Raw genomic sequence first — 16,053 nt, forward strand, 5'->3', positions numbered from 1 at the left:
CAGGCCTTCCCTACAACGCCTTTTCCTTTCTCCAATTATACATGTGCTCGCTCTCTCTCTCTCTCTCTCTCTCTCTCTCACACACACACACACACACACAGTCCTCTCCAAGAAGCCAAAGGAAAGAATTCCTATTGGCTAAATTCCAAACATGTTTCATTAGAAAGGAAAGCTATTTGGAAGTCAACAGATTTTTGTCAATGTTCTTGAAATCCTTGAAATCTTAATCCTTTTGAATTGATAAAAGTGTTTTAACACCACAGATTCATCTTGGATAAAAATTAAACTAAGGATTTTCTATGTGGATTATTGGATTTTTCATATTTTGTATTTGCCACTTCAGGTACCTCCAATCATCCAATGATATAAGCAATAATTGGGAATACAAGAACCCTGCATTTTGTCACTTGCAAAGTCAAGATAAAATTTCTTGCAAGATTTGGCACTTGATTATCCAATAAATAAATGTTCATTTAAGAAGTGATTCTAGCAGCCATTTGAGGATTTGGGGTTTGATGCCCAACTATAGTGATTAACTAGCTTCTTCTGATTTGTATATGATGTGAAACAAATAACAATTTCTTTTACCCTAAAGACTGAAATGCAGGAAATCTTTAATATGTCTTGGTTTTAATTTCCTTGGTGAGGGGTGTAAGGAGTGGTCCAGTAGGTAAACAGCATAAAAAAAATGAAAAATTACCTGACCGTCCATCTCTCTGGAAGTCCACATGATACCATTCTCCATCATTCACCTTCTTCTGTAGGGCTTTGATTTTTATTGTACCTGATCCCATGTCCAGGAGGAGGTAGAGATGGCCATCTAGCATCTCAATAGCAAAGAAGTCAACCTTTATCATCTGAGGGTGCTTGGCATCTTTTTGGTGTCTTGGCTTGCCATGGCTAAATAAAATGAGGCCATTTGGCTCTGTTGTGCGAAAATCAAATGATATGGAGCCTGTTTTCTTTGCATTCCATTTAGGCAAAGAGATGAAAGACTCTGGGGTTTCAAAGGTGATTGGGTCCAACGTTGCAACATTCTCACATTTAAATGCCACCACTCCATGAATCTTCATCTTAGGGTCTCCTTGCTTGGCAAGTCGAGATAATTCCAGCCTTACATCATTATTTTTATAAACAACCTGTGGGCAGAGGATAAAAGTGAGAAACCAGGCTCATATTTTAATATTTAGAACTTGTCTTCAGTTCACATAACTTGCAACACATGTTTGCAACACATGTATCATGATGTTTGGTGTATTTTTATATATAAGACCACTTTTTCAGCCAAATAAAATTCAAGTATTAACTCATTAAACAGTAACCATTCCAATATAATTCCAAACAAATAATGTGTGTACATACACCACCTGGTTGTAGTTGACTCAAATAATTTGAGTGAATTTGCATACAGTTCTTATTATTTCAAGCATGCATAGACTCAAACTTATAAAAGCCATTTGCTTTTGGGTTTGGTTATTATACTTTGTTTATTAAATATAAAAGTTTTTCAGTTTTCCCACTACTAAAGTATTTGAAATTAGATATTTTGCATCACTGTTCCCCTAAAAATAGGATCCCATCTATGATATATAGGGCCACTATGTGTATAAACTCTGTAAGATAATCACAACAAATTGAGGTAGAAAACATCCTGAAATATCTAAGAAAAATCACAAAATACAACTAACATGCAGAAGCTCCCTTTTCCCTTATGGCCTACATTAACAACTGCTTGAATAATGTTGGGTAACATTAGAACAGTGTTGATTCTAAATCTATTCAACCTGTATTCTGTATTACTTGTGTTCCATTTTACTTTAAAGTATACAAACACGGAACAAAGTTTGTCTTGTATTCTAATTTCCCAAGGCATTTCATCCGAATTGGCTAGCTGGTTCTGACTGCTTGTTGATAGTCCTATGGCTTTTTGGACTCTAAACGGCACATTGAACACATCCACTGGCAGGGCTCACAGTATCATGCATCTGCTATCACATCATCTTAATAAACTTGAAGCCATTCTGACATAAAGATAAAGAGAGATCCATACCCTGCCTTTATAAAATGCATACCATGCATAATTACATTTCCAAAATACATATGTCATACTGATTTAAGAATAAATTAGCTCTCTGTCCAGATAAGTATCTAAATTATTTTAAGAAGCCATTCAAAAATTCATAGCGGCCAACACTGACAGGTTCTAAATTCATTTAAATTTCTATAATAGAAAATTTTAACAAATGATGAAGGAAAGGGAAAAGATCATCATAACAATGTGTGGAAATTATATGGCATATAGATAGATAATGAAAAAAAACCCACCTAGTCTCTTTTATGTTTTTATTTCTTTGGGATTTATTATATAAGCCAATGAAGCAGAGAAGTGAAGTTCAACATTGTGAACTACTCTTAAAAAAAGGAAAAAAAAAATATCCTCAAAGAAATATTGATTTTATGAACAGATCCAAATGAGAGTGCAACAATATCATCACTAATTGTTAAGATGGTAGAGTATATAGATATTTTTGAAAGTTGAAACTATTAAACAAATTACAACTTTCAACCTAAATAAAAAAGATATATGAATAACTGTAAATGATTGAGAATCATATTAACTGGTTAATACAGCAGTTATTTCCCCCTAACCTTGGCAAAACGTAACTGAGCCAACAGTTAGTGCAGTTAGTGAATTTCATGATATGATTTATTAAAGGATATTTTATTTTTCAGAGTGATTAAGAGTGTAGGTTGTGGTATCAAACACTCTTGAGTTCAAATTCTAGAACTATCATTACCTAACTGCATGATTTCTTCAAGCCTTATTTCTTCTCCCTTCTAGGGAGATAACACTTTACAGGATTGTTGTAATTATTAAAGAAAAAAAATATAAGTGAGAGAATCTACATAAAGGCAATTAATCCAATGCCAGGTACATTGTGAGATTTTCAATAAGTATCAAATATATCAAACTGCATGAATAATAAATATCATCTCTTCATCATCATCTAGTAGACATGGAAATAACAAATTAAATCATTTTAAGGAAATGCTTAAAATTTAAGCACCCCCATGTAATTGGTATTTTATATCTGATTTGTGCCAACCATAGAAGTCACATATTTCCACTACTACTCCTGGTGTTTCAGTTTACCTTTATCTTGAAGGAGGATTATTATAAAGAATACCACATCCATTATTCTTTGAGCAAATGTGTATAATGGTTTAATAAGCATATACTGACAACAAGAGAAAAGAAAATGAACTTAAGCAATAACAAAAGGGAATTAGATTAATTCTTAAGTCTACTATCTTGAAGAGAGGAAGAGCTATTAAGCCTAGGGTAAGTTGATTTAGGATTGTCTTTCTTTGGGGATCTTTAGAAGTGGAGAAAATGGTTTCCAAGTTTTATGGCTTCCCACTATGATTTTCTTTTTTTTTTTTTTTTAATTTTTATTTATTTATGATAGTCACAGAGAGAGAGAGAGGGGCAGAGACACAGGCAGAGGGAGAAGCAGGCTCCATGCACTGGGAGCCTGATGTGGGATTCGATCCCGGGTCTCCAGGATCGCGCCCTGGGCCAAAGGCAGGTGCCAAACCGCTGTGCCACCCAGGGATCCCCCACTATGATTTTCAAGATACCCAAGCCTATATATTGTTTCAATTTCCTTGGAGATTTATATTTTATTATTTGGAGATTCCCTTGACAAAGACATCGATCAGGAATGAGTAAAACATTTTCCAACCCAATTGATGTAGATGATCATGTTGACCTATGCTAACACATTGCCGTGAAATAGAACCACTACAATAGAGTCAGGTGTTTCTGAGATGAGTAAGTAGTATAAGGGTTGTTATATTCCCTCAGGAGTCCAATATCAGCTACAAAAAGTTGACGGATTTGGGGTTAGGGAAATTCTAGCTAAGGATTTCAGTGAGTGATTTATAATCTCGTGAGTGAATTGGATGCCCTGGGGAAAAGGAGACTCAAGAAGATGGAGAAGAAAATTAGGGATTCCCTTGATCAGGTAACTTAGGGCTAGCCACGCACATACACTCTCCCTCCACACACAGCCCCGCAAGTCAATCAATCAATCAATCTCCACCAGAAACTATGCTTTGTGCAGACACGATTCTTGCTTACTGTAGTCAAGCATCAAGGTCAGAGTCTGGCACAAAGCAGACACTCAATAAATATCTGATGAGAATTAAATAAAATTCTTTGTTCACTTTTTTTTTTTTTATCTAGTCCCAGGTTATAGGCTATTATTAACAATATTTACAAATGTAGCTAAGTAAAGCAGAGTGTGGTACTGCAGACTAATCTCATGAGCTAGCTACTATATTTAGTCTATTTCTTTAGAAAAATGTAGAAACTTCTGTGCATGTTCAGTTATAAACGGCAAGCTGGCCTGTGTATTAGAAAACTTTACCTTCAAACTCATATTGCGGGGTTTAAATTACTTTTAGAATGAAAAAAACACCTGAGTTAAAATTCTCCAGAGGTAGAATCGTTTTCCTAGAAGAACTACCTTGAGGAGAAGCACGATATATTTTTTTTTTTTTTCCCTTCTCATTTTGTATTCTTTGAAAGGTAACTCCAGAAGACAGAAAAGCAATTTTGGAGAGGCAGCCTGATAGCTCTCACAACTACACTACTACTTCATCTGACCCAGATTTCATAATCACTCTACTTTTCAAGTTAGACTTACTCTTAAAGCGACCTGAATATAGTTCAATTACAATAATATGTAGACAGCAAGCACTCCAACTCTTATAAAAATTCACATGTAAGCTATTCTTTTGCTTCTTTCTCAGCTAATATGATTCCTAATCAAATACAGTTATTCATATATCCTTTTTATTTAGGTAGAAAGTTGTAATTTGTTTAACAGTTTCAACTTTCAAAAATATCTATATACTCTACCATCTTAACAATTAGTGATGATATTATTGCACTCTCGTTTGGATCTGTTCATAAAATCAATATTTCTTTGAGGATATTGTTTTTTCCCTTTTTTTTTAGAGTAATTCACAATGTTGAATTTCACTTCTCTGCTTATATAATAAATAAATAATAAATCCCAAAGAAATAAAAACATAAAGAGACTAGGTGGCTTTTTTTTTTCGTTATCTATCTATATGCCATATAATTTCCACACATTGTTATGATGATCTTTCCCTTTCCTTCAACATTTGTTAAAATCTTTTAAAAGTCCTTCAAACTTGGGATCCCTGGGTGGCGCAGTAGGTTTAGCGCCTGCCTTTGGCCCAGGACGCGATCCTGGAGACCCGGGATCCAATCCCACGTCGGGCTCCCGGTGCATGGAGCCTGCTTCTCCCTCTGCCTGTGTCTCCGCCTCTCTCTCTCTCTCTCTCTCTCTCTCTCTCTCTCTCTCTCTGTGTGACTATCATAAATAAATAAAAATTAAAAAAAAAAAGATTTAAAAAACAAGTCCCTCAAACTTAAATATGCAAGCACAGGAACAATATGTCTGTAGTTTTGTATTCCCAGGCTTGAAATTTGAGGTAGACAATCACTGAGTGTTTTATTTGATCTTATTAGTCCTAAAAAGCAAGGGAAATAAATAGGATTAAAAAGAAAAGTTTGAGAGTCTAGGTATAGACATGGCTTAATCACAAAGCTATTATCTAGGTCAACTTGCCTAACCTCTCTCTCAGGTTCTTAAATTCTAGAATATGTATATAAAGGAAAAGGATGTCATACCTATAAATCCTGAGCTTTCTCTCCCTTAAATCTTTTGTCTCCCAAAAGATCTTTTGGACAATCTTTTGTCTCCCAAATCTATGTGATTTGGGACAACGGTGAAAGACATTCTATTGTTCCTTCTCTTTGTCTGGCTTGTTCCGGTTGTGGTTTGATGTCAGGATATTGCTCTCTATTCTGAGATACGTTGAAGCACTAATCCGTTAGGTAAAGAGAACGTTCACGACATCTTTAGGCACATAGACATACATCAAGGATTATATCTTTCTAAGGTTTGTACAGATGGTATTAAAGAACTGATGGCTGATAGATAGAGCCCTTTCCACAGGAAGTGGGAGTGTGTGAAATAAGCACATCAGTAGGAAAGCATTTGCTACTCAAATAATGACTATTTTGTTGTTATAAATAAATGTTTCAGCTTAGACATTTTCATGAAGCTTTTGAATTAATTAGCATGCATTGATCAAAGCTTTTCATACCTCAGCTGTGAGCGTCTGCAGGGTGATGGAAAGGACACCGAACTTAAAGGCAAGGAGTGATGCCGGGATCTAGACTCGGTTGTGACCTGAGAACATGAATGACTTATTCTACTCTGAGTCTTGGTTCTCTCCTATTCTTGGGAGTAATAAAAAGTAAGTGCTAGGAATCCAGTTTTCACAATTTCAAAGAGAAATGCAGCTGCCTCCCTTGCAATCCTGTGACTTTGTCCAAGTCCTTCAACCTCACAGGGGCTCAGTTTTCTCTGTAAGGTGGAGTAATAACATCTACTACATGAGGGTTATTGTAAAAAAATAAAATAAAAAAGATATTTCAATGAAAGTGCTAGCAATAGGGTCTGGCACAGAGTAAGGGTCCAGGTGAATATCAGCTGCTCTTGTTAGTGTTATTATCATAAATAATGTTATTGTTCTGAGAGGAACTGAATGCAGCTGTAACAAAGGCAACAGCATGACACATAGTAGATGACTATTCAATGTTTTAAAGTAATTAACAGGGATCCCTGGGTGGCGCAGCGGTTTAGTGCCTGCCTTTGGCCCAGGGCGCGATATAGGAGACCCGGAATCGAATCCCACGTCGGGCTCCCGGTGCATGGAGCCTGCTTCTCTCTCTGCCTATGTCTCTGCCTCTCTCTCTCTCTCTCTGTGACTATCATAAATAAAGTAATTAACAGGGCTACAACCATCAGGATCAGAGAGATCACAGCAGCCTGGGGCTTCTTTTAGTATCTTGACATTCATATTGCAGGTTGAAGACTTTCTAGATAGCTGAGGTTTCTTAACCATGACACATAGGAAGCTAGTGAGCCTGGGGCTTTTACTTTCACTCATGAGAGAACTTCCGTGGCATCTGACATCAACAAAAACCACCACTACCACCACCACAAGAATCAGCTAAGATTTATTGAGTGTTTATTTTGTCAGACCCTGTTATAAGAAATTTATATGTTTTACGTATTTGTTCCTGACAAGTGTCCTAGAAAATAGAAAACATTATCCTATTTTATTAGTAAATATGTGACAGCACAGAGCTCAGTGAATGTCTTCTATCGTGACCATGTCAAATACTGTGAAGAGCTAATGATATTAACTTCAAATTCTGTGTTTGTCTCAGCAGGAAATTTCACTTACAGTTTTTTTTTTCTTTTTTTTTTTAAGATTTTATTTATTTATTCATGAGAGACACAGAGAGAGAGAGGCAGAGACACAGGCAGAGGGAGAGGCAGGCTCCACGCAGGAAGCCCGATGTGGGACTCAATACCGGGTCTCCAGGATCACGTCCTGGGCCGAAGGTAAGCGCTAAACCGCTGCGCCACCAGGGCTGCCCCACTTAGAGTTTTCATTTAGAATTTCATTTGTACTTTTTGATAACAGTTGCTAATTAAGAGATTCACAAGTAAACAGTTTACCACCATGCAAAAGGATGGCCTTGCTATGAATTACATGGATTATTACATAAACAGTATCTTTCCTTCTCTTTGTCTTTCTTAAAATATTTCTAAATGTGGACACTTGGGTGGTCCTTTGGCTCAGGTCATGATCCCGGGGTCCTGGGATCAAGTCTCACACCAGACTCCCTGCAAGGAGCCTGCTTCTCCCTCTGCTTCTGTCTCTGTCTCTCTTTGTGTGTATATGTCTCATGAATAAATACAAAAATAAATATAAATCTTAAAAGAAATACATAAAATATTTCTAAATGAATCAAATAGCACAACGAGCAAGAGAGTGTTTTCGTGTGCTTGTTGATTAAAATGTCTCTTCAAATCCAGTTTAAGTAATGGGGCTTATTCTTGTTTCTAGAACTCTAATGTAGTTTTTCAATAGGTATGCCTTTTGGATATATATAATATAAGGATATGTATAATAAAGTATTAGAATTAAGATATTAGAATAAACTAGTTTAATTTCTCATTAATACTTGTTATTGGTGTATTTATCTGAAATGTGTAAACTGTATGTGAATACACACACACATAGCTTATACATTACCTAATATAAATGTGTTTATATATAATATGTCAAGCCTGCTAAAATTGACATTGAGAAAAGATACACATGTATATTAGAATATATACTATATCTCTAGATGGATAAGTAGATAACACATGTGTATATATACCACATACACACCAAAATACAAACATACATATACTAAAAGCATTTAATAATTTCAGAAATTACAAAGTTCTTGGCTAAAACACAAGATGGTCTAACTCAGTTGGAATAAAAAATGTCTTGGCCTACAAACAAATATCAGCACTTATAAGGTTGGCTCACACCAAAGGAAGGGCTGCAGCTGGAAAAAAAAATATATATATATATAATTTTAAAAAGTAGAAAATTAAACAGAGTTTCTTTACTGTTCCTGCTACCATGAAGAGACAATTTTAAGAGCACAATAGAAACAAAAGTAGCCACTTAAAAAAAATTGTTGCACTCATCATTGCCCTATCTTCCACTCAAGGTCAAGTTGCCAGTGCTGTGCACTTTCTTATACTGAGAGCGGAGCACAAATGTGAGGTGAAAAAAAAAAAATTGTTGAACTTAACTGACTAAATGACTAACAGGATTTTAGCTTCCTAAGCATGTCACACACCACAGACGTTTTCATCTATAATTTGAATATGTCTTCTTGAGGCAAGTGTGCATCCAGTTGCAGGGATTCACATGCTGCGTGTGAGTCAGAGAAGGGGTGGCAGGTAGGAAATGCACAAGCCCTGGTCAGAGTAGCCCAATGCCACCTTAAAAACAATACCCAGAATTCAGAAAATTTGATTTGAAAGAGAGTTATATAAGGAATTTTGAAAGATAAAAATGTTTTGTTTCATTTTGTTTGCGGGGATGGGGGGGGGTGGGCAGCAGAGAAGGTGAGTTTTTTCCCCCATAATCTAATCCTATTCAGAGATTATGTGTAGATAAAATTTTCATATAAATTGCAACTTTCCCCACACCTAAATGAAGAAACTAATTAGGGAATGTAAAAACAGACTACAACAACATCACTTCTCTGTAAAGGCATGTGACTTATTAATTTCAAACCAAAAATTAGTTGAAAGTTGGAAAGGACAAAAAATGATAATATTTTATTTAAGCCATGCATAGAGGGAAATCTTTTTGCTTAATTCCAATTAAACATGATCAACTACATCTTATTCATGAAAAGAAGGAAAATCAAAAGAAGACACCCTCTTGCTTTGCCCTTCCTTCATTCCATCAGTGAAGTGCCTAAAGTTATTTAGACAACCTTGATGCCATCTGTACAAGTCGGCCGTGGGAGCAAAAAGGCTGTGCTGTCCCAGGGTTAACAACTCAATTTAATGAAGCTTTCAGTGGCATCTGGATGTGTGGCAACTTGAGTTCCACTAAATAGGAATGGCTATTTCTCTCAAATTAAATATTCAGTAATTCAGCAATGCCCGTGGGGGATAAAAATAGAAAAGCGAACCACTATTTCAGTTACATAAGAGTTGATGGGTCAATTTTTGAAAAGTAAAAGCAGAAACTAGGTCACTCTTCCTTATTTTCAGATGAGGAAACTGAGGCACAGAGCAGTTCAGGGACTGTCTCAGTTGGCATCAAGCTCTGATCATGAACAAGTATCAAGGAATTCAGTGTTCAGTTTTTTTTTTTTTTTTGACTGTTCAGAAACAGATGGAACAATGAACTGTCTCTAGCACAGGCGTGTAATAGGAGACGCCCTAGAGCAATTACAAATGAAGAGCAGCCGTCTTTTCAGCAACATGGCAGAAAGGGAACCATAACTGATTTAAAGGCAATTCTATCTTTAAAACTGTGATAGCTTCACAATAAGCTGACACTCAAATATAAAAATAAAAGTCCCGAAGGGAAAAAAATCTTGCAGTTATTTCCCCCACTAATGGCATTTACAAAGACACAGAAAAAGTTAACTAGAAACAATAAACCTGCAATGTTTACTGCTATTTTGCAACTAAGTGATGAAGATATTTTCAGCATCAGTCTTTCATGATCTTGCAGAATGTGACACGCCATAAATTAGGGTTTAAAGCTTCTATTCCAAGCTGGCAGATGCTGCTAATAAGGACAATGCATGTCTGCTTTATCCCAAAACTTTTTAAATCCTCTACTAGTCTCAATGAAGGACAAGAGGCCGCTTTATTTTTTTTTTTATAAGGGAACCTATATTATCAAGAAACAAGAATGAATCTTTGAATTGATCATAACAAAATAGTGGCATCAAATGTTATGTCTGGATTAACCAATTCTTTTGCATCCCCAGCCTCATGAGCTCTGCAGAGCTTCCCTATCATCTAATTTTACATTTTTCTAAAGGGGTAGCTATATATAAAGGTATATTATATACCATCTAGTATATGTATGTCCCTAGAATGCACGGATATATATGTGTGTGTATATGTGTATATAATATACACATATATAAAATGCCATATACTATGTAGTTGGTCCTTCCTCTGTTGATTTACCATGACATGCTATATGTTGGTTGCATATGCCGAAGTTTTCATTCTACTTTCACTTAAAAAAAAATTTTTTTTTAAAGATTTTATTTGTTCACTCATGAGAGACACACAGAGAGAAAGAGGCAGAGACACAGGCAGAGGGAGAAGCAGGCTCCATGCAGGGAGCCTGATGCGGAACTCGATCCCAGGACTCCGGGATCATGCCCTGGGCAGAAGGCGGTGTTAAGCCGCTGAGCCACCCAGGCTGCCCCACTTTTTGATTGTGTTCATCACTTTTTAGCTTAGAAAGGGCACCTGGGTGGGTCAGTCAGTTGAGCATCTGCCTTTGGCTCAGGTCATGATCTCAGGGTCCTGGGACTGAATCCTGAGTCGGGTTCCTTGCTCAGCTGGGAGTCTGCTTATCCCTCTTCTGCTGCTGCCCCTGCTTGTGCTCACTTACTCTGTCTCAAATAAGTAAAATCCTTAAAAAAAAGTCCTCCCCCAAGAAAGAGTTGATAAACATATTGTTATATACAATGTTTATTACTTAATTTTATAGGTGCTTGTGTAACTGTAATCTTTTTGAAAATATTTTGTCTTCTCTTTGAAGGTGAAAATCCAAATTGAGTCCTCCTACTCAGCTACTTATTTGAGCCAGCACATTTTTTGAACAACTTCTCCTTTTTCTACTGATTTGTAAGGCCTACCACATTTTAAAATTCTGATATATACTGTACAAGGTTCTGCTTCTGAGCATTCTATTTTCTTTCTTTCTTTCTTTCTTTCTTTCTTTCTTTCTTTCTTTCTTTCTTTTTTTCTTTCTTTCATCCAGTTCCATTTCATTTAATTATATTTCTATAGTGTGTTCTAATATATGTTAGGTCTCTCCTACTAAGCTATTTACATTAATTATTCTAATTATGTTTGTACATTGCATCATATAGTTTTGTTTTCTGCATAGATAAGATAAATATATAACAGAACTATTGTAGTTGCTCTGATTTAGCTTTACAAAATGTAGCCAGCTAAAGCTGGTGGCAAATTATTTATTTAAACTCATTTAAAGAGGTTTATTTTTTAATTTTATTTATTTATTTTTTTTTAGAGAGAGAGCAGGAGAGAGGGGGAGAGGGAGAGAGAGAATCTCAAGCAGACTCCATGCTCAGCACAGAGCCTAACGTGGGGCTCCATCTTATGACCCTGAGACCATGACTTGAGTCAAAATCAAGAAGTAGATGCTTAACCAACTGAGCCACCCACGTGCCCTAAAGAAACTTCTGATAAGCAAAAGGAAATTATATCTCTTATAATTACATCCCTGTTATAATTATTTGTAAAGTTATCATCTATAAGTGATTATAATAATTTTGATTTTAACACATAGAGAATCTGGCCTCATGCCAGAAAATTGTATTATTTGTTGGAAGATACATATAAAACTATAAAGAAAAATAAAATTAGGGGGAAAATGCAATTATAAGCACACTAATTCTATTGTAATAATCACAAGCCCTAGTAGAGTGTCTTGCAGTAAAATGCTAGGAGTGGGTGGCCAATCACTCGCATTTGGAGGTGATTTGGAGGCCAGGCTGAAGGATTCTCAGGGCAGGAGAAAACCAAGTGCGCTCCACTTTAATGTGGCTCTCTTCAAGAGGTTAGGCCACTTGCCTGAGGACACACAGATAGTGTCCAGCTAGTAAGCAGTGGAGAGACAGAATCTGAATGCCTTCTTCAGACCTGGGAATAGATTGTATAATTTTTTGTTTGTTTTCTTTCCATGGGGCTGTTTTTATGATAACTAGGTTCCCTTCAGCAATAAAAGCCTTACAACTCTTTTAAGCCCTGTTGACTTGAGATTTCAAGATCCGATTATCAAATTTGTGATTACTCACATTGTACCAATCCCCTGTCTTTCTCTGGCTGCCTGCCATTCCTTCTTGACCACATCTCTACCTGAGCACCCACAAAGGAAACAGGGAAGCTGATACTTAAGAAAGCCAATGCTGCTGTCTCTCCCATCCACAATAAAAATATTTTGCAAGCTAGACCTGTTATTGAGAAGTGGTGTGTAAATGTGCTCCATTATTTTAATATTATCTGAAGGCAATACTTTGTATGGTAGGTACATAAATATAGATATAGATATGAATATAGATTCAAACAGCCTTAGGTTTGAATTTCTGCTATGCTACTTAACTACACTGCCTTGGGGAAGTTCCTTAGTTTCTCTGAAGTAGTTTCCCCTTTTTCAAATAAGGTTAACACTTATTTTGCACTATTATTTAATCACAGACAGTACTAGGGTACTTGGTCTTGAGCACTGAGCAAAGAGTAGCCATTATTGTTATTATTATGATCTTAAATGTATAAGAGAGGAATGATGGCCATTTAAAGAAGCAGTTTCCTCCTTAAAAAGTAAAGAAGTATGCTTTGAAGTAATTAATTACCCTCAAATCTTCATGTTTACATGACTATTTCCTAAATTTCATAACTCAATTCCTTATCTTCCATGAACTTTACATTTTGAAAGATTTCATCTACTAAACAAAAGGTATTCATTAAGGAATACTTTGTTTGTAATTTTAAATTTATCAAAGGCATAATGAGATCTCCTCTATAATCACACTGAGTTGATAGAACTCTAGCCTGATGCAAATAGCTGTTTTATTTAGATTATGCTAAGAGGGTAAGCATGTAGCCTTTTCTAGATTTGCTGAAATACTGAACATACATAACTGTTCTTCATTTCTAATTTTGAGGACTCTAAAAAAGTATAGAGACTCTAGGTTGTGAACTGTTATTTTTCAATTATGGCTGTTCAGCACCGAGGTATTTCTTCTTAATGCATTCTTTAATTATTTCCTTTGGAAGGTCCCTAGTGCTTCAAATGTCAGATGGGTTGTGCCTTTTGCCAAGGGTTGCTTAGTTAACTGTTTATTTAATGAATGGGGTTTTATGTGCTGCTGAATTTCTCATGGCACACGTTAGGAAATTCTTGGCAGAATTTAAATTGGAGAACTGAGAAACATATTGGCTCTACGGAAGCTCAATCAGCTCCCAGGCAGGAGCAGGGCCTCTGCCAAGGAAAACTCACTAAAATAAAAAATGCAAAGACCAAACTCACACACAATGCAAGGAAAACTGACTTTGGTGTCTAGAATTAAAGGCATGCCGGATTCAGGTTTCTCAGGTGGCCTATGAATGAAAGTGAGGGAAATGTTTCACAATTCTGGAAGAGAAACAGGAATGAGATCCCTTTGCTTTGGAGGATGACAATATGCTTAAATGTCTTGATTACTTGGGGTACTCAATTAGCTGCTAAGAAAAAATGGAGTCTTATATAATTTCTCAAGTTTCTTCCTTATGGAGATAAATCTTTATTGAAAGATATAATCCATAATAACTAAGAAATAATAATTGTATTAAAAAGAAAACTTGCAGCAACGGTGACTGAATATCCTAGATCAAACATCCAGATGGCTATAGTTTAAAGATGATTTGGCCAGGAGCCTAGATATTATATAAACATCAGTTGCCAGGTATGTTTTCTTTGAGGACTGGGAGGAAAAAAAAAAATGCCCTGAAATGTTATGTAGGGTCTGAAAAGTCCCAAATCCACCAAATTATTTTTAAATTTATTTTATTTATTATTATCATTATTATTTTTATTCAGTAGTACTACAAAAGGAGGAGGGAATCGGAGATTTTTTAAAAATTAAATACAAGTTTGAGAAAATAAAGATGAGGATATATGTTTCAATGATGTAAGCTGGACAGCACTAGCCTACTTGCTGATGCTATATGAATACCCAGTCTTGTGTGGGAGGAAGGCCTGTTGCAGTCATCTCCTGCTGAGTATCATTGCCATCAGTTCCTTTTTTCAATTCTACACACTCTGACAGCCCATGTCCAATCCCTTTTCCCTCTTTGGAAGAGCAGTTTCCTGAGTTAGCCTAGGGCTCTCTCTCTCTCTCTCTCTCTCTCTCTCTCTCTACTGGCTTACTGGAGGCTCCCTGCATCTTGGGTGATCAGAGGCCTGGCTAACTCCCTGGTTCCTGTTTGTCTGGTGTCATTTTCTCACATTATTCAAAAATTAAGAGAGCTGGGCTCATCAGCACATAAATGCTAATCTGATGCTAGGTTGGCCATCTCTCAGGTAGCTAAATGGACACATGTGTTCTCTTCTTCAGGCCTAATTGCTTGGCTGTCATCTATCCTGGCTCAGGACTGAACCACTCTCCCAGCAGACAGTTCACTGGGTTTGGCCATCTATAACCACATTACTACTCATTGCCCTTGATTAGCTGGTGTGTTGTTTGACACATATTAATATGAATCATAATAACACCAATAACCAGCCATTAAACACCTTCTATGTGTCTCATGCATTTTTAGCTACTGTACAGAAAGTCTTATTTCTCATAATTTTTATCTCCATACTAAGGTTCAGAGAATTTAAATATCTTGTCCAAATTGAACAGCTATTGGATGACAGAACAGTAATCCGACTCAACATTTATCTGATTACAAACTCATATACGTAGTTCTTAGTTTATGTTTCTCTCCATGTCATGGGATATTGGCTGAGTTCCTATTTACTTAGCCAGCACTGGTCCTGGACACATTTTCTCAACAATGTCATCAATACGTAAAAGGGCATCTATACATTTTCTATTCTTCCATGATCTGGTTCCTTTGAAAAGGTGGGATTCTCTTAACACTACTGGTAAAAAATAAATTAAAAAATTTTTAAAACCCCCTTTGATTCCATCCTATTCTCTTTACCTTTTGATTTCAGGATAGCTGTTGTTCCCATGGCTGTCCTATGATACTCTGATTTTGTGTCACACTTATTTTGTGCTCATTTCACTCTGAAGACCAAATTACCTGGCTATGTTATCGAGTGAATACAAAATTTGTTTTGCATTTTAAGGATTCCTTAACTAAGGTTTTCTAAGTTACCTTGTAACTGGAAAATAAAAAATGAGATTTAGCACTAATAGGAATGACATTTTAAGGGTCAGTTTCCAGACTCTAGATTTAGATTTGGCTGCTATAGCCTCCTTGAGTCAGCATAGATTTGAGACCTTTTTTCTTTTCCTCAATGACAACAGATGAAGTCCGGTACAGCAGGGCCAGGCTAGGATAAGATGGGTGAAATGAGTGAGGTACTAACCTGAGATGTAAAATATAAGGGGGGAAGGGAATGCTAAAAACTTAGTAATCAAGGAAAATAATATTTCAATGCAATTTTTTAAATCAATGCAAAAAAAAAATCCTACGGTGAACAAAATATCAAAATTTTACATAAAGTAGAATCAGTATTACTGATTATTCCTCTTGCCTTCAGGCTCCAATATGGCCTGGTACAGCACTGCAATACAGTATT

At 36.2% G+C, this 16,053-nt stretch overlaps 1 protein-coding gene and 2 long non-coding RNA genes across 3 annotated transcripts in view; 2 read left to right on the forward strand and 1 right to left on the reverse strand.

Annotated features, from left to right (window-relative positions):
- Positions 1-7,441, forward strand: part of LOC111097751 — a 29,480-nt gene extending 22,039 nt beyond the window's left edge. The window contains exon 4 of the long non-coding RNA XR_005365977.1: positions 7,384-7,441. This is a non-coding gene — a long non-coding RNA (uncharacterized LOC111097751). The remainder of the gene's footprint in view (positions 1-7,383) is intronic.
- The window catches only part of NRXN1 (neurexin 1), a 1,110,090-nt gene that overhangs the window by 633,542 nt on the left and 460,495 nt on the right, over positions 1-16,053 (reverse strand). Inside the window, 1 exon segment of the mRNA XM_038551252.1 lies at positions 701-1,139. Within this exon segment, the coding sequence (XP_038407180.1) occupies positions 701-1,139 (439 nt within the window).
- On the forward strand, positions 7,463-12,698 carry LOC119873673. The gene is made up of 3 exons (XR_005365978.1): positions 7,463-7,517; positions 11,275-11,360; positions 11,770-12,698. It is a non-coding gene; the product is annotated as an uncharacterized LOC119873673 (long non-coding RNA).

This window comes from Canis lupus, chromosome 10 (assembly GCF_011100685.1).
Source record: "Canis lupus familiaris isolate Mischka breed German Shepherd chromosome 10, alternate assembly UU_Cfam_GSD_1.0, whole genome shotgun sequence".
Classification (NCBI taxonomy): domain Eukaryota; kingdom Metazoa; phylum Chordata; class Mammalia; order Carnivora; family Canidae; genus Canis; species Canis lupus.